Consider the following 19,310-nt stretch of genomic DNA (forward strand, 5'->3'; position numbering starts at 1 on the left):
TGACTCAATGCGGCAGCCTTATTGACAAGTCACATATCCCTTTCACTGTCCCAAAAAGAATCTGAAATGGATTATTGGGAGCAAGAGGAATACCATTTTATTTTAATCCAGGTTATCACTGATTTGATTGTCTTCTATACCGGGACATTTGCCATTTGTGGTTTAGCAAGAAAAACACCTTGCATCTTCTTAGGATTTCCTTCTTCTTAACTTTAAAAATAAGCTTTTGTTTTAATATATGGTGGTAGTCAAGATCTTTATTACAGAAAAGAATTTGCTTATATTATAAGAATGTTTATTTCAATTGAGCATTTTCAGGAAGTACTTCTATTAATTAAGAACTAGTGCACAATCTCCTAATTCCCTGAGACTAAATAGGACTGTTATCAACACTAGTCACATTGCACACCTTCCAGTCACTACAAATTATGCATGAGGCATGGTCATGGAAAGAAAAACAAAGCCTTTGAAAGGAGAATTAAGGTAAAAGGATAGCAAATCCTAAATCTTCTACATTGCCATCAAAAATCTATTTTAGAACAGTTATTCAAGAAGCACAGATTATATGCTGTATATTATATAAGGAAATTTAAATATGCTAAGTTCTTGTCTATAAGCCGCGGCTTATCTAAGGAAAAAAGTTGTGAAAATGAAAAAATAGAATATCGGCTTATACTTAAGTCCGGCTTATACATCCATCGCGGGGGTTGCGTTCCAGAGCCACCCGCGAAATAAGAATATCCGCGAAGTAGAAACCATATGTTTATATGGTTATTTTTATATTGTCATGCTTGGGTCACAGATTTGCGCAGAAACACAGGAGGTTGTAGAGAGACAGGAACGTTATTCAAACACTGCAAACAAACATTTGTCTCCTTTTCAAAAGTTTAAACTGTGCTCCATGACAAGACAGAGATGACAGTTCCGTCTCACAATTAAAAGAATGCAAACATATCTTCCTCTTCAAAGGAGTGAAGCAAACAAATCAATATGTCTGTTTGGCTTTTAAGTATGCGAAGCACCGCGGCACAAAGCTGTTGAAGGCGGCAGCTCACACCCCCTCCATCAGGAGCAGACAAAGAGAGAGAGAGGGAGAGTTTGTTTTTCAGTCAAAAATCAATACGTGCCCTTCGAGCTTTTAAGTATGCGAAGCACTGTGCAGCATGTCTTTTCAGGAATCAGCTTTACAAAAGATAGCAACGTGAAGATAATCTTTCAGCATTTTTAGACGAGCGTCCGTATCGTCTAGGTGTGCAAACAGCCCCCCTGCTCAATCCCCATACGTCAGGATCACAGATAGTCAGCGCAAGAGAGACAGAAAAGTAAGCCGGGTAGCTTCTCAGCCATCTGCCAATAGCGTCCCTTGTATGAAATCAACTGGGCAAACCAACTGAGGAAGCATGTACCAGAAATTAAAAGACCCATTGTCCGCAGAAATCCGCGATATATATTTAAATATGCTTACATATAAAATCACAATTTAAATGACCGCTACGCGCTCGTGTTGACTCGGCGACGCCCAGAGCAGAAAGAACGCGCTCCGGCCGCTCCAACCGCGCCATGCGGGGAGTGAGAGAGACGCCAATATCTCACACTCTCTCCCCCCTTAAAGAAATTAAATGGGCGCGAGTGAGACCACTGACCTCCCTCCCTTCTATTAGTTATAGGTTATAGTACGTTCGGCTTATCCATGAGTCCGGCTTATCTATGATACGATTTTATTTTAAAAATTCGTATGATTTTTGGTCTCCGGCTAATACATGAGTCCGGCTTATAGACAAGAACTTAGGGTATTTAAAAAAGACTTACACAAATACTTTTAAAGACCAAGCCCACAAGAAAATTTAGCAATACAGAACTCTGAATGAAAGAGATATACCTAAAACAGGCACATTTGAGACATCAAAATTTGAGACAGATGTCAACACAAGATCAAGGTTTAGCAATGTTTCAAGAAGATCTACATTGATTAATTATACTACACCGCTGAAGGAAATTAAAGATAAAATTATTTAAATTACTGAAAAGAAGAAAATGCAAACGAGCAAAACTCAACTTACAGGACAACCATCTACTTCATAAACCGCATCAAATATCTGTTTTTGACTCTCTGTTTTTCTTTTATCTTCATTGATGTGGCTAAAAGTTCAAACAGAAAATTCAGGCACAAATTCTATTGACCGTGCATGTGATGAAAAAATATATACAATCCTCAAGGCATTTGTCTTGTAAGATTCAGAAAAGAACATTGTAGTTTACCGAAAACATCAGTATTAACACTTAAAAAGCAAGCAAATGCTTGGGTTTTAAAAAAGATTTAAAGAACAAGCCAATTCGGTGCATTATAAGACCCATTTAACACATCTCAAATTTGTTAGTGTGGTGGTTGGGAGACAAACCCATACCACAGTACCACCTTTTAATAAATATTTTCCACAAAAAAAAACAACATGCCATCATTGTTACAAGATGCAATTTTAACAGCCAATAAATGTCTGTAGAATGACCATTAAAAGTGTATTTTACTTAGCAAACAATCACACTAAACACACTTTAAGCTAGCAATTTTAAAACATGTTTGATATGAAGAATTTAAACATTTTAAGAAAACGTTCATTTCTATTTTTCTAGCCCAGTTAAGGGATAAGCTTGGTATTTTTCAAATTCAAGTTATTTCTTCACAATCATGGCCTATAATAATGTGCCACTTGACATTGTATTCTAAAGTGAAGCATTTGTGTTTTTTTTTTTTTTTTTATAAATTTTAAAAATACCTTGTCTTCCTTACTGTTTACAGAGGGGTTGATGGGTGAAAGAAAAAGCCTAAAAACTTATCAATTACAGTACCATCCACTTTGAAGGAGCAAAGATTTAGATTTAAGAAAACATGCCATACGCATTTATGAGTCATCTTTGTAGTAACGAAAGGAAACTAGAAATAATTTTGAAACAGATAATTGGTACTATTTTCTTCAGGTAAGGATGTGTTTCTTACTCATTTGTCTGCTTGCAATGCCAACTTAATACAAAACCTATGGAGGAAGATGCAAGTCAAGTGGCAGCAAAGTTTCATTGCACTTAGTATACATAACTATAAATCTGAACTGAATTGATTACACTGTATTGTATTTTTTTTAACAAAAGTTATTTTTTTTTTTTAAAGGGCCAACTCACCTATTCCATGGCATGTCTTACATAAGCATGGTCAAAGGAAGAGGGGGAAAAAAAAAAAAACCACAACCCACCACACACTCAGTAAATGACAGCAGAATGTACAATATAACAGACTGAAGTGCTACAAAACAATTTTTTTAAATGCATGAGGAGTTCACTCTTGCGGAGGATATAAAAATAAAAACTGAGCTCATCGTTTTTGAATAAGTAAATTTACTGATACTGATGTCAAATCAATCCTTAAATACGTGGGGAGAAAACACAGACTCCATGTAAAAGTTGGCACTGTGAGACAAGAATGACAGTTCACTCTGCCTATGCCAAAACATTTTTACTGAACTTACTAAACTTTAACCTGATTAAACTTAGTTGTGTGTTTTCGTCCCTTTGATGAACTGGTGCCCTGTCTGGGTGTTGTTCCTGCCCTGCATCTGTTGCTTGCTGAGATAAGTTTCAGCTGACCTTCGACCCTACCCTGGATCAGTGGGTTAGGAAATAGATGGATCACTTTTTTATTATAATTATTATTATTGTGCCTTTAGTGGTGAAAAAAGATAAATAGATCAATGAATGGAAGATATTGAGGAAAGCAATTATTAGACAATGCTGAAGTTATTATTATTAGAACTTTATTGATATTTAATAGAACATTATTATTCAGGTGTTTTCCCTTCCTTGCGTTCAATGCCTGCTAGGACAGGCTTTAGCTGTGTCACAATTCTCACTCTCACTGAAGCACACATGCTTTATCAATTTAACTACTGCAGGCAGCATCCTTACAAAGTAAAGGAAAATGCTAACATACAGTGAAAGAATATATGCAATCATGTGACTTTTTTCATTATCATCATCTAGTAGTCTACGGAACTGAGACAGTAATTCACATCTAGGCATCAACATTGAATGTCAATTAAAGCGCTTGGCGAGGACTTTCCGAGGTGAATCCATATGCCTGGCCCTGAAAGATGCTGCAGAGTAAGACGAACTTGGCAAAGTGAAGTCCACACCAGGTCTCCTTTAAAAATGGCCAAATCTAGCAACAGTGGTTTGCTTTTTTTCTTATTAGAATTATATTGATACACTGTTTTGATGTGTGTGTAATCTCAAGGCGTGGATCAATATTCAATAACATTGTTGGCTTGAAAAATGGACGTATTTGGTAAATTTTAAGGCTTCTCATCACACTGGAACTCTGGTATCCCTTCACCTCCATTATAAAACATAACAACAAGCTATTTTTAAAAATGTATAAAATATACTTGCTTTAGAATGTAATTTCAAGTGATCAAAAAAAAAAAAAAAAAGTTTGACTTGAAAGATATTTATCCGTTGAAGGCCAAAACTGAGAACAAAAACCTATTTTACAATAATACAATAAAATACAATGTTAAAATGTGTCTCATGCTTAAATTACATTGTTTAATGTTAATACTCAGTAAACTTTTAGATACCTCAAAAGTAAAAAAAAAAAAAAAAAGAAATTTACTTAAAAAAATAAAAATCCACAAAAATGCTTACGTCATTACTTCTTTAAGGGATTCATTAGCTTTCTCTAAAGTTACTTTATCAGGATTGTCATCCGCAGTATGCTTCTTGATATCTAACAAAAAAAGTAAAGCAGAAATAATGAAACTCCATACCACAATTCAAATCTTATTAACTTGAAAATTTGTGCTACAACATTACATTTATAGTAAAATCTGGATGCAATAAAAAAATTTATATTTTAGAAATAAAAAACAATTACATTACCATTTAGAAGAAGACCAATGCTTGGTAGTCTCTGAACAGGACGTATAAGCAACTCAGCCAAGGTCTGTCGCCCACATTCAGGTTTGGCCTGGTTAATCTAAAATTAGCATCAAGGTTGTTTTAACAATACACTAACAAAAAGCAATATAAAATACTTTAAAAACATAATTAAAATATTTTCAAAGATTTACACTAACAATAAACATGAAAAGAAAGAACAACTATGAAGAGACAGCAGTAATCAAAACAATAAAACCACATTTCCATAGGCATATCAAATCATTATTTTCAATTAATTGCTTGAATGTTTTAGATTCACAGATCTTAAACATTATGAATTTGGTATTAAACAATTTCGTAGACTTGCTCCACTAAATGTTTGCATCAATTATTTTAAAAAGACAGACACTTTATAAATAAGCTAATCAAACATTTAACAAGAATTGAACAGTGATTTTTGTACAAGTATAATTATGTTCCAAGAGCAAGTTATTTTTGTTCAATTTTATTTTTGATTTCTATACTATTTTGATTTAATCTTTTATTTTTAGTTTTGTTTCAGGTAAGTTTTTTGAAGTTTTTGACCACTTCTATTTAAGTTTGGTCACTTATCTCAAGTAGTTTTTATTTTGAGATACTCGTTTTGGCTTAAAGATGAAAATAAAGAAATATTGTCAATTTGTACAGAGGGCTGGCTGTTTACTTAGGGTGCGGTGCACTGAGTATTTTAAACTATTTGTATTAAGTACTTATTACCTTATGAACACAGGTAATTACTAAAACCTAATTTAATAAATACCTATATAGGTACACATTCTTTTTGTATTTGATCTAATGAGGTGATCAATCAGCACCTTTCTGCATAGGCAAAGTTCAGCCGGTGAGAAATATTAACTGTTATGAAATATACTGTAATTAATCAGATTTTTTTTTCATTACAGAACATACTTAAAATATTTAATCTATTTGGGTATATACAATTTATGCATTTATTTACGAAGCTATACTTTATGTAGCAGTAGTAGTAACAACAAATTCTTATTTGCATGTCTGACCAACATTTTTCTAGCCACTTATTACATATAGGCATTAAAATTCATACAGTAGAGAATATAAAGTTGCAAAAAATCACAACTTTGTGTTTGCATCAGACCCTAAAAGCAGAGTTAATTCTGGATATTCAAAACTGACTACTATCCAAAAATGTATGTATTTAACTAAAGAAATGTTTTCTATCTATCCATCCACTCAATGAATCTGCCAACTTAAAGCAGGGTCTGAATTTGTTGCTAAAAGACACAACTGACTTACATATTTTTATTTCATAATATGAGCAGATTACTTTTGTAAATCAAATCTCAGAACTCAATGAATTCTTCCAGAATTCTTATAAAACAGTCTTTATTTTCAAGGAGTCTCTCACGAGTTATTAGACTATGTTCTTGCTTATTCTATGTACTAATCCAGAATTAACCACTGAACTGGGCTGACTGTACCTGCAGAAATTACTCCTAACTGGAGTAGCATCCCACTAACCTTTGTAATGTAGGAGGCACAAGATGGATGAGTGGCCCAGTCAGGAGTCCAGAAGATCCCTTATCCGGACAGGAGGCCCCAAATAAATGGACAGGCATCCCTACCGGACATGGACTTTATACCTTCCCTGGCCATGACAGAAGAAAACAGGGAAGGACTGTCCCTGGGGGAAGTTTATTCCCCCCAGATACTACATAGTAGCAGCCTCCTGTATCAGCACCAATTCAGGAACCAGAAGAAAATGCCGGGAGTTGTACTCCAGCAGCACAGCCCTGCTGGGGTCTATGGGTGCCACAAGGGGACGCTGCAGGGAGATGTGATCTCTAAAATGTGGGACTTCTATATAAACTGGAAGTACAGTAATCCCTCGCTATATCGTGCTTCGCCTTTCGCGGCTTCACTCTATCGCGGATTTTATATGTAAGTATATTTAAATATATATTGTGGATTTTTTGCTGGTTCGCGGATTTCTGCAGACAATGGGTCTTTTAATTTCTGGTACAAGCTTCCTCAGTTGATTTGCCCAGTTGATTTCATACAAGGGATGCTATTGGCAGATGGCGGAGAAGCTACCCAACTTACTTTTCTCTCTCTCTCTCGCTCTGACATTCTCTGCTCCTGACGGAGGGGGTGTGAGCAGGGGGGCTGTTTGCACACCTAGACAATACGGACGCTCGTCTGAAAATGCTACAAGATTACCTTCACGTTGCTCCCTTCCGTGCAGCTGCTTCGTGAAGCGACATGCTGCACGGTGCTTCGCATACTTAAAAGCTTGAAGGGCTTGATTTTTGATTGTTTGTTTTTATCTCTCTCTCTGACATTCTCTGCTCCTGACGGAGGAGGTGTGAGCTGCTGCCTTCATTGCAACTGCTTTATACGGCGGTGCTTCGCATACTTAAAAACCAAACAGCCCTATTGATTTGTTTGCTTTTCTCTCTCTCTCTCTCTGACATTCTCTGCTCCTGACGTGCACTCCTTTGAAGAGGAAGATATGTTTGCATTCTTTTAATTGTGAGACGGAACTGTCATCTCTGTCTTGTCATGGAGCACAGTTTAAACTTTTGAAAAAGAGACAAATGTTTGTTTGCAGTGTTTGAATAAAGTTCCTGTCTCTCTACAACTTCCTGTGTTTCTGTGCAAATCTGTGACCCAAGCATGCCAATATAAAAATAACCATATAAACATATGGTTTCTACTTTGCGGATTTTCACCTTTCGCGGGGGGTTGTGGAACGCAACCCCCGCGATCGAGGAGGGATTACTGTACTTCCTTTGGGCAGTGACACCCGAGTCCTTAATAAAAGAGACTGTACTCGCTTATCCAGGCTAGTCAGAGCTAGGAGGACATGATGTAACACTCGACTGGAGGAGGGCAGAGAAGTGGTGAGAAAAGAGAGTATTGTGAGAAGTGAGAACCTGTTATTTGTGCTTGTGTTTTGCAACTTTAGAAGTAATTGTGATTCATAAACCTTCCATTATTTGAACCCGGCCCAGTTTTTATCACAGTACATTTCAACTAGGTGTCATATGTACTTTCATTGATTTTGTCATGCTTTAGTAGTAATATCAAATAATGGTACTCCGGCTCAAAAACCAAAAAAAAAAAAAAAACAGCAAATATTTAGTGTTTGTCACCTACTTTTCTACAACGAACTACTGTATGTTGGTTTAGAAGCACTGCAAACTGCATATCTGTGTTTATACACTTTTAGTTAACATATTACAAGTCTTACCATTATAGAGATTTGCATCATGTTTCAAATCATTATGAGATGAACCACATGAATATCTGGCAAATGTTACTTTGGTAAGTGCATATGGAGCAGCTCTGTTACCTTTGCAAGTCAACCACAGGATACAGATAAGGTGATTAAAAAACTAATGGGTGGATGGTTCACCAAATAATTCCAGCTCTGTCTAATAGACAGTAATCCCTCGCTATTTCGCGGTTCACTTTTCGCGGATTCACGACTTCGCGGGTTTTTAAATACAAGTGATTGCCCGCCTATTGCGGAAGTTATGTTCCAGACCCATCAGCAACAGGAGAAAATCTGCGATATAGAAAGACCATATAAATAAACATTTTTATAGTTTAAGCCTTAAAATACCCATCCCACATGCTTTAAACACATGTAAACTTATAAAACACACTTTGTTAACACATATATGTGGATGTCGGGCTAAGGATATGAGTAACATCTCACTATTATAAAACATTTTAACTTCATGCAAGACAAGACAGTGAGACAGGAAAATTGGTGATGTACAGGCTTTTAAATTATTGACAGGCAGAGCAACAAGCAGCACAAAGCCAGCACAAAGTCCACTTCTCCTTAGCGCTCATTCAGCTCCCCACCCCCTTGACAATGCGAACTGCGCCTCCGGGGAGGGGGGTTTGAGCGAACGTCCGTTCAGCCCTCACAAAACCACACACACATTCCTCCTCCTTCCGAATGCGCAGAGCGACAAGCAGGCATTTTGGCAGAAGCAGCACAAAGTCCATTTCTGCTCAGCGTGAGTTCAGCTGCCCCCCTTCACAAAGCGAGTGCAGACACATTGACGTCTGATCGCTGCGTGCAGTGTGCAGTGTTGGTCTGCGGTGTTTAAGAATGTAGAAAGTGTTTAAGAGCATAGGACGTGTTTATAAGAGTGTGGGAAAGGTTAACAAGAGAGTGAGAAAGGTTTATAAGAGTGTGGGAAGGGTTTATAAAGCCTTAAAATATGTATAAATAATAAAATAAATATAGGTTGCTACTTCGCGGATTTTCACCTATCGCGGGGGGCTCTGGAACGTAACCCCCGTGATAGGTGAGGGATTACTGTATTTGAGAATGAATGCAAACCCTTTGTTTCTTTATGTGATTACGTATGCATGAGGCTTTATTAAAGATTAATATTGCTATCATTTCTAACTCCCTTATTCAAACGTGTGACACAACAAGTTAAAACAATTGCAGCTCACAGCTGACTAGGGACAACATCACACTCTCGAAGCTGGCATGAATTACTGAACTACGGTATTTCAGTAGTAGTAATTCTGAACTATTTCCTTAATAAGGTAAAAGTGACAATAATCAAAGACATCTACTTGCCCTGAATTTAATAACACACAATCGTAAAATAACAGATGTAGTAAGCAAAATCATGTGCTGACATTTAAGCACCGCTTGACAACAATAAAGCTGGGTTGCAGAAAAGAAAACAATCCAAGAAGTTGAAGTTAAAAAAAAAAACAAAAAAAAAAATACTTGTCACTGATGAACAGAATCTAGCCACCTCTAAAAATAGCCAGCAACAATGTTTATTTATATAGCACATTTTCATACAAATGATGTAGCTCAAAGTGCTTTAGAAGATGAAGAAAAAAGAAAAAAATATAAAAAGAAAATGAGGCAATACTAACTAACAAAGAATAAAGTATGATCCATCAGTGTGTTTATTGGTACACACATAATCAGGTTAAGGTGGAAGCCGCTGTCTCTTAATAATCCACATTTACACCTACAAGTAATCTTTTGGATCTTTAAAGTAATCAAAGGTTCAGTAACATAATCAGCATGCACACTCAGGTTAAATCATTTCAGATGTAGAGAATTAGGAGCAGAAAGTGGTCCAGTGATCATAAAGGGAGTAGGGTCACGGTCTTTCTTATGGTATACAGTACAGTGAAATCCTTTTTAGGTAGCTAGGACCTGGTAGAAACTGTTCAAGCCATTGCAGTGGGAAACAACTGAGATCAGGGTTGTTGTCAGCCACTGTTAAGCTATCTGTGTTCGGCCCTTGAGACTTGTCTTAGCAGTGTTCAGCACGCCTTGTTAAGGATTCCAGGGATAATTTTGCAAGGTGTACATGTATAAGGTTAGTAAGCTCAAGAACAATATTTATGCATTTGTATGATTAAGTTGTCCACCAATAAAAAATAAATAAATAAATAAAAAATCCTATGATGCTAGACTATCTATTGTGGACACTTTCACGATAAAATATATATTTGTAATTACTATCTATCACATTGGGCCCTTACATAATGAGCAAAAATATAATATTTGCAATAATAGATTATACCACTTACTTTAAAATACTTATTTTATTTATGCTGTTCTTTGCATATACAGTAACAAATTTAGTAACCATCACTTTAAAAGAAAAAATTGTATTATTTTTTTGAAGACTGACATTTGTTGTCTACATAGTTACATATTTGTACACTGAAACTGGAAGCGTGACATACAATCAAAAACAAAATCAAAAAATGCATTATTAAATATTGATAAAGTCCATATACTCCATTTCAATTTTCACTTCCAGATGTGAACTTTATCAGAAAATAATTTCCTTAAATCTTGTTACGCTGCATACTGAAAGTTATATTTACTATAAATAAAACTGTAAATGTAAAGTAAATAGGAGGAAAAAAAACAGAATAATATACTGTAAAATAACATACCTTCAAGAAAGCATGGAACCGTGGCTTCTGTTTTTCACACTTGACAATTGTCTCTTTGCTCATTTCAAAGAAATTGACAAAAGGTGGATATGCCTTTATCAAATCCTTGGACTATTGGGGGACAAAAATGGAAAAAAAAAAAAATTTAATTAAGAGTTTGTCTTTTTAATTTTACTTCGGCAAATGAATACTTATGACTTCACTTGTCCTAGATTATTTAAAATTCACGTTATATAATGGCCTGTTTCATAAACAAAGATACATTAATACTTTCTTACATATTTTAGGAAGATTTCACCAATACTTTTATTTTCTGACCAACTCATTAGAAGTTCTTGAAGTTCATTCTATAATAAAAAAAGAAAGTGAAGACTAGTTAGAAGAAAAAAAAACAAATAGAAAAACACAATACAACACAAAACACAAAACTGCTAAAGAAAAAAACTCACATTTTGGTACATTAATGATCAAATTACTATTACTCATTTCTTTGCAATTCAATTTTCTATAAAATCCTGGAATGGCGCCTGCTTAGTTAAAGACTGCAAAACGAATGCAATGGGTAATGATGTCAGCAGAGAAGTTTACTGGTGCCAAGCTGCCTTCTCTTCTGGACTTAAAACACATGCTGCGGTAGAATAGCAAAGACCCCAAGCCATCCTCCACAGTTAACCATTTTAGAAAATCTTAGAGAACCATCCATATCCATATTACTAATCGAGAATGGTAAACCAGATATGGACGCAGGGACCTGCCCGTGGACGCAGGAGACATAGTGTGCAGGCGCCACACAAAGCCCCCCTTCCCCAGAGTGAAACGGGAGAGACTACGAACGTGCGCAGGCGCCACACAAAGCCACCCCCCCCCCCCCCCCCCCCCCCCCCCAGAGCGAAACGGGAGAGACTACGAACCGTCTGACATGCCGCAAGCAGGATAAAGCGAGGTCAGAAATAAAAGACAGAGTAGGAAACAAAGTAAAACGTCATAAAGAGGTTAAAGAACGGGGCCAAACACATGGAGAGCAGGTTACAGATGATGAAAACTGGAATACAACAACTTCAAAAAAACCTAGGCACGAAACACATGCACAGCAAGATACAGAATATAAAGGCAGAAAAAACGACAGTTAAACGTCCACACCACACAGCGGAGGCAGACCCGGAAGGTGTAGACGCCTACATCGCGCGTCGGAAGGCGCGGGAAAGTACGAAAGGCAAAGGCGCCTACACAGCATGGTAAAACCCGACATAATACAGAAGGCGCAGGCGTTGCCGCCATATTGTGAGTGGCACTAATGCGTAGTGAAGGCGCAGACGTCACCGCCATATTGTGCGTGACACTACTGCGCAGTGAAGTTAGGAGTAATGTGCTGCTTGGGATCGTACAAAACGCCGAACGCAACCCACCGTCTGAAACTGCGAAGGCAAAGCAGGCACGGGTTCAAACCGAACGAGCTCGACTGACGGATATACGCCTACAACGCGCGTCTCAAACCGCAGAAGCAGGGCAAGCACGGGTTCAAAACAACGCAAGCTCTTACAACGTGCGTCTGAAACTATGGCTGCCCAGCGGGCACAGGTTGAAAACGCCGGGGGTAGGCGAGCGAAGCGAGCAGGGGACGAAGCCCCCTTGTTAGAACTAACTAGCAGATTCAGACATGGGTTTTTATGAACAGACAATAAGGTAACTGAGCAGTCATTTACATTATACAGTTTACTTTTAAAGGCGGATCTGAACAGACTTTTCAGCATATCTGGTAGCCTAGAGTGATGGTGACAGCAAAATTATCTTACCAAAGCAGCCTCATAAACATATAAGCTTAGCTTAGTTCGCTGAAATAAACTGAATAGCCTAGAAATCTTTAAACAATGAAACATGATTCATGCATGGTAGTGAGCAATGGAGTATGGTATTTGCCAAATATTAATGCTAGTTTTAATGTAATCTTGTTTGGAAGACACTGTATTTTGATCATGCACAAAAATCAGTCTTTAGCAATACATTCTAGCCAAAAGTTAGAGTCAACCTTTCATGTTGATAGTTTAACTTTGTTGTGTTTCCTATGCAAATTTACCTGGAGTTTTTTTTTTTAATATTATTATGCTATTGTTGAGCTGTGTTTATATTATGAAAAATGAAGCACCAGAAACACAAGCAAAAAAAAAAAAAAAAAAAATGTACATCAAAATTTTTATTATTACAAATTCTGCATAAATATTTCCTAGAAATAAAAAATGAAAAATACAAATTCCAATGTAGCCTACAGTGTCTTTCAATGAGTGTTATTATTAATGTTGTCTATTTTTCCCCTTGCACCCCAATGTTTATGATATCAGTCCAATTTAAGAGGTGCATGCTTCTGACCCTGTAAATATACTTTCTGATTTTTAAAAAGTGTCATCTTTAAAACTGCCTAAGACAGACATCAACTTTTAAACTTTCCTTCAGTGCAATTTGGCAAATATGTCAACCTGGAAATTAAAAAAAAAAAAAAAAAACTGAAAATGTTTTTTGTACATCTTAGTATATAAAACATGACCAAATAAACTACATTAAAAATGGCCTTTCTAAGTAAAAAATTTTAAACACAGTCAGTCTATCTTAAAATATGCTTACCATGCTTAAAGGAAGTAGTAAACAACATTTCATTTATGCATTAAACTATTTTCACAAGCTATGAAACAAAATTGTATATTACCTTTATTCTAGTGTGTACATCAAATATGTCTGGAATGCTGCCAAATATTGTCTTTATTTCTTCTGGTGCAAGTATTGGTCCACCAAGCTGCCCTTCCTTCTCTAATGGATCTTTAAATAACTATAACATAAATACAATTAAAACATTTACAAAAAAAGGTAAGTTTTAACAAACATTCTAAACAGTATATTATAATATACAGTAAACAATCATATTTTTAAATGAGTTCTTAATTTTTTGAAGAGCGAATTGAACTGAAAAACCTACAAAATTCATTTTGTGCAAATAAAAGTGTTGCACAATTTCTTGTGTAGCAGAATCTTGGTGGGAGACATTTTTTTTATTTGCATTAAACAAACTGAGTAACAGAACTTTATTAAAAAACAAATCACATATTACCATGCAAGTCAAAAAGTGTTGAACAGCAATTCCATTTATCAATTTTAAAATACACAACCTTCATAGAATACTGATCTGTTGTAACTATTACATTTTTAACTACAAATAGGTCCACACAACTTTCACAAAGAACAGACACTGTATTACATGTTAACTGTAATTAAATAATTAGAAGGTACAATGTTACATACTTAGAATACAAGCAAGTCGTGGGCATTACTTCCAATGTTCACAATTTTAAACAAGAAAATTAAATTGCACTGTACCCGTCAATGTTTTATTGCAGGAAATGAACAGTGTAACATCTAATTTTATTTACTTTTGCAAGTTCAAAAATCAAATATTAAGAAATCAAAATTAAATTTTGGAACACTACATTTTCCCTTACTCAAATGAAAGAACAGAAAGTTTTATAATAGAAACATACTAGAAATATACATGTTTTCAGGCTAAAATTAAATTGCAATGGAAGGTTTGCACTGTTCTAAAATGGTTATACACAGACCTGGTTGTAAAACCTGTAACTCCAGGAATTGAATTTGACTGTGTAAAAGTAAAACAAAATCATTGCTGATAAACCAGATCTTTGGTGCATTTTGCAAATGTGAGAGTGTTTCTGTACATGTTTTTTTTATTTCTTATTGCCTACCATTTGTCATTTCCTTTAAAAACACACATCCAAATGTCCTTCCCTTTGGTACATAAAGTGTATCTTAATGAGACAGACAGGCAATGACATTACATGGCAGCACACAGAACAGATAAAAGCTTTTTAAAGGAAATCAGCATGTTTATAGTCACATAAAAGACTGATAAAGGTTCAATAACCCACTAATTAGAAAAATCAATAATATTATGAGGTTTCTTCTGCGAAAGTTTCACGTAACCCCAATTTGTGCAACATCGGTTTCATTTGTTTACTTCAATGACAAGTACACCTCTGCATGAATAATATATCAGTGAAAAGATAAGGAGGCAGCAGAAGCGAAGCTTTCATGTATTCACTACCACAAGAGCATACACAAAAAAAAAAAAAAAACAATGCTTGGCAAACTACAATTACAGAGCAGAAGCAATTTACTTAACACGGGAAAGGTTCTAAATATCCACAGCAAAATTACATAAACCTAATAAAAACACATAACTGTATGAACTCAGACACATGGCCTATTTTAAATTGCTGACCCCTTACAAAAAATGACATTGAAGCTCACTCCATTAAACCAGGGTAATAGCACAGTTATGCACTATTTATACAACTCCAGGCAGGGCGACTACATTTTAAACACAGATATAAATGAGGTTACATTATATTTATATTATACCAGTCCAGAAGCCACAGTCAGTATTACCAAAATGACTTTAAACTACTTCAGACTAGAATGTGGTATTTTACAAGGATGTCCTCTAACACCATTGCTTTTTGCAACTGCCATTGAAACATTGGCCATTCATTATTGAAATACATTAGAGGTAAATGAATTTAAAGGACTCTAACAAAAAATATACCTATACACAGATGAAATGAATTGTACATACCAGACCCAAAAAAATTAGTCCTTAATGCACTAGCAGAATTTCAAAAGATATCGGGACTATAAATCAATTTAAATAAAAAGTATGCCTTTTCCAGTGAACCCTCCAGCACACTACTACTACTACACTACACTAGACATCCATCATTCATTTTATCAGTTTAAATATCTAGGGATAAACCTCACAAGTAAATAAAAGATCTTTTTCGACACAATATTGCTATCGGCATGAAGAAAAAAAAAAAAAAAGATGTGAAAAGATGGTGTACAATCCATCTCACATTAGTAGGACAAATCCATACTGTCAAGATGAACATCCTTCTCAAGCTTCTTTTTTGATTTCAAAGTACCCCTATATACACTAACAAATCATTCTTTAAGAACTAGACTCAGTTTTTTTATCTGGAATTCGAGACATCCATACATTCAAAGGACAACTCTACATAGACCCAAATAAGGTGGCATGGCACACCTATCTGTTTTATTACTGGGCTGCAAATATACAAACTACAAAGACCTGAAAATTGACACAAATTGATAAATATACACAATTCTGGTCTACAATGGGGATTAAATATTGCTGTACTTCTTTGTATGTTCCGCTTTGTGCCCCAGTAAATACTTATCGTCATCAGTATACCAATAATCCAATTGTGCATCAATCACTTGTAATATGAAAACAATGCAGGATGCACTTCAAGGCAAAGAAGCTTTTATATGTTGCTCTTCTACATGATATCACCATTTTCAATCGTCCTAAATCTACATATTACTTAATCTCTGACAATCACCTGGGATTAAAACACTTAGAGGACTGTAAAAAGACAATGTTTTTGCATCTTAAGATCAATTATGCTTCAAATTTAACTTCTCAACAACATTTTTGAACTACTTTCAAAACAGAAATTTTGCTAAAAGAAACCTACACAATTTTTCATACCTCCCACCCATTTCTATTCGTGAAGAAATACTGATCAGTCTTGAAGCATCTCAACAGTATATAAAACCATCTCAAAGTCTATTTCTTTCAAAGTTCCTAAGGTATGGTGGGAAAAGGATTGTTGAATTATTATCTCAGAAAAAAGTGAGGCAGCCATGCATAGAATGAACTCTAGCTCTATATGCGCAAAACATTCAATAATTCAACTTGCTATTCTGCCCTATATAATGGGCAGAGGAATTTTCAAATGTTTTGCATGCCTACCTTTTGTTTTGATGACCGGTTGCTTCATATTCAGCCCTTCGTTCATTATTCTGGCACAAGTGTAACTAGCCTCTCATTGAAATTCACATTCATCCCCATAGCAGCGTTGTGTACTTAGAAATATTTTCCCGCGCTTTTCTCCACCTCTGACATTTTTGCTGTGACCCCTTTGCACCCGGTGAGGGATATAAACCAGCCTTTATGCAGCTCAGGGAAATGCAAGAGGAGCCCATACCAACACATATATTAATGGCACACATGCTCAATAATAAAAAAAAAAAAATGCCCTTTTGCATCTGTTACAATAGAATATTTTAAAGTTTCAATGGTTTCACTCGACACTGGCAAACTAAGTATAAATGATAATCAGCTAACCTATTTTTGGTCGCATTTGTGTTCATTTTAGTTGCAGTCTGGGGCAATGGTGGGACCAGGGGCTGGGCCATATGGAGGTTGCTTCTGGGTCGCATGTGGTCCATGGACCACCATTTGAATAGGTCTGTTCTAAGGTTTTCCAGGACCCAAACTAACCCTAAAATGCTTAACAAATGTACATGTAAAATAGACTCATTTGGCTCTTAAGCTAAAAAGTCAATTGCTTACTAAGCAACAAGGGCAAATTCTTTATTTGTTCTTTCTGCAATGAAAAATCTGAGCTGCTGTACTAAACAAAAGCTCACTCACCTTGCACTCTCAGACACAGAGAGTCTGTTTTAATTACAGGACAAAATGAAAAGGTTTCAACTCATTCTCTTTTCATGTCTGCCAAAGATATGCCTTTCTCTTCTTACACTCTGCCGTTCCTCTCCTTACAAAGAATGTTTCCCTTTACTCAATTTATTACTTCACTTTCTTTAATCTAAAAGACAGCATTTCAGCCCAATTCTCTCCAAAAGTCTGACTGTCTATTTTCTGTTTAAAGGAAGTCTGGCAATAAAATGACATGTGTGATTTCTAAAGCAATGTAACATTTCGCTTGAAGGAGCACAACAACTAAATAACCACAAAGTTTGGAAAAGCAGGTTATGAAAAATAAGTAGTTTTTTGAGGAAATTAATCTAATTTACTGATCACCGATCCAGTTATTTGGGGTGAAAAACTGTCCGCTCATAACCAAGTCAATCAATTGGAGCATCACTATTTGAAACCATTTACAATTAAAATTAGAGTCTTGTTATTTAATAGTTTTCTTTGATAGTGCAGCAATAATCTTTACTCCTTAGTTAAGAGAAACACAAGCTCCTGCCTCACTGGGTCACATGTTCTGGGCCTGCACCAAATTAACATCATTTTGGACCAACATTTTTAAGTGCCTTTCAGACAGCCTTGGGGTCACAATCCCTCCTAACCCACTAACAGCTCTGTTCGGTGTTCTTCCAGATGGACTTGAAGTGGAGAAGGTCAAGCAAACGGTGATTGCATTCACTACACTCTTGGCATGCAGACTTATTCTGTTAAATTGGAAGTATCCTAACTCTCCTCTGATAAATCAGTGGGAAACTGATGTTTTATATTATTTGAAATTGGAAAAAATCAAATTCTCAGTTAGAGGATCTGTACAAAATCTTTTAAAATCCTGGCAGGATCTGATCAGTATTATTTTAGAATAAGAGAAATAACTATTACCGCATTTAATTCCCTTCTCCATCTCTTATTTACATATATATTTATTTCTCCCTTTCTTTTGCTTATTGTTGTCTTATTAAAAAGCCCTAAGCAATTCTCCTTTAGCTAAGCTCTCCTTCTCAGGGGTGGGGTTTGATTTGTCTTCAATTTTGTTTGGTTATAAATAGATCTATTTGTATGGAATGATTACAATAAAAATTAAAAAAAAGAAAAACATTATAATTCTGCACCTTTACAAAGCAGTAAGACTTTTTTTAATGGAAATATAATGAAAATGCTAAATAAACTCACTTTTTAGCCAATATATTTAAATTTTTGCTGTGTGGATAACCAATTTGTTTAGTCCTTGATTTTTCTTATGACAAATGACAAAGGTTAACTTAAAAAAGTTAACCTTTTCTAAAATTTATATTGGGCAAATTTACATTGTGTTAATACAGGGTGCATACCTGTAAAACTGTTGTGAGAATGTCCACATAGTTGCTCTCTGTCTGGAACAGCTCTTTTGCAACCTGCCATCTGGCAGACTGTTTCTGTGTTATGGAAACTGAACTTTTAGAAGGCCTAGCAGATGATCGAGGGGTATCAGCTGAAATAGAAAATTAAATTAAAACAGCTTAAACACTTGTTTTCTCCAAAATGTATTATTGTTTTAAGCAAAATTTCTTTCAGTTATTTTGAAGTTAACTTGGAAAATCACATAATTAGAATCATTAATGTTTAAAAATTCATGTATTACGTTTTTATCAATGGACTGAAATTTTTAAATAAAAAATGCATCTCTTATACAACCACACAGCTCTTCACCATTTCTCATTACATTCCTTTCTGTATTTTTAAAAACGATAACAAAACAACAAAGTTCTTAAAAGTACAACTTTAAACCATAGTTGCCATGCAAACATAATTCTGATTTTAGACCCCCGATAAACACACTATT

General features: G+C 35.5%; 1 protein-coding gene across 4 annotated transcripts in view; it reads right to left on the reverse strand.

The window, feature by feature from the left end:
• The window catches only part of ect2 (epithelial cell transforming 2), a 91,557-nt gene that overhangs the window by 35,696 nt on the left and 36,551 nt on the right, over positions 1 to 19,310 (reverse strand). For all 4 annotated transcript variants that reach the window (XM_028794593.2, XM_028794592.2, XM_051923924.1 and 1 more), the window contains 7 exons: positions 18,820 to 18,959; positions 13,607 to 13,726; positions 11,187 to 11,255; positions 10,909 to 11,019; positions 4,927 to 5,023; positions 4,693 to 4,774; positions 2,061 to 2,139 (listed from right to left, as the gene is read on the reverse strand). In XM_028794593.2, coding sequence (XP_028650426.1) covers positions 2,061 to 2,139; positions 4,693 to 4,774; positions 4,927 to 5,023; positions 10,909 to 11,019; positions 11,187 to 11,255; positions 13,607 to 13,726; positions 18,820 to 18,959 — 698 coding nt within the window. The remainder of the gene's footprint in view (positions 1 to 2,060; positions 2,140 to 4,692; positions 4,775 to 4,926; positions 5,024 to 10,908; positions 11,020 to 11,186; positions 11,256 to 13,606; positions 13,727 to 18,819; positions 18,960 to 19,310) is intronic.

This window comes from Erpetoichthys calabaricus, chromosome 2 (assembly GCF_900747795.2).
Source record: "Erpetoichthys calabaricus chromosome 2, fErpCal1.3, whole genome shotgun sequence".
NCBI lineage: Eukaryota > Metazoa > Chordata > Cladistia > Polypteriformes > Polypteridae > Erpetoichthys > Erpetoichthys calabaricus.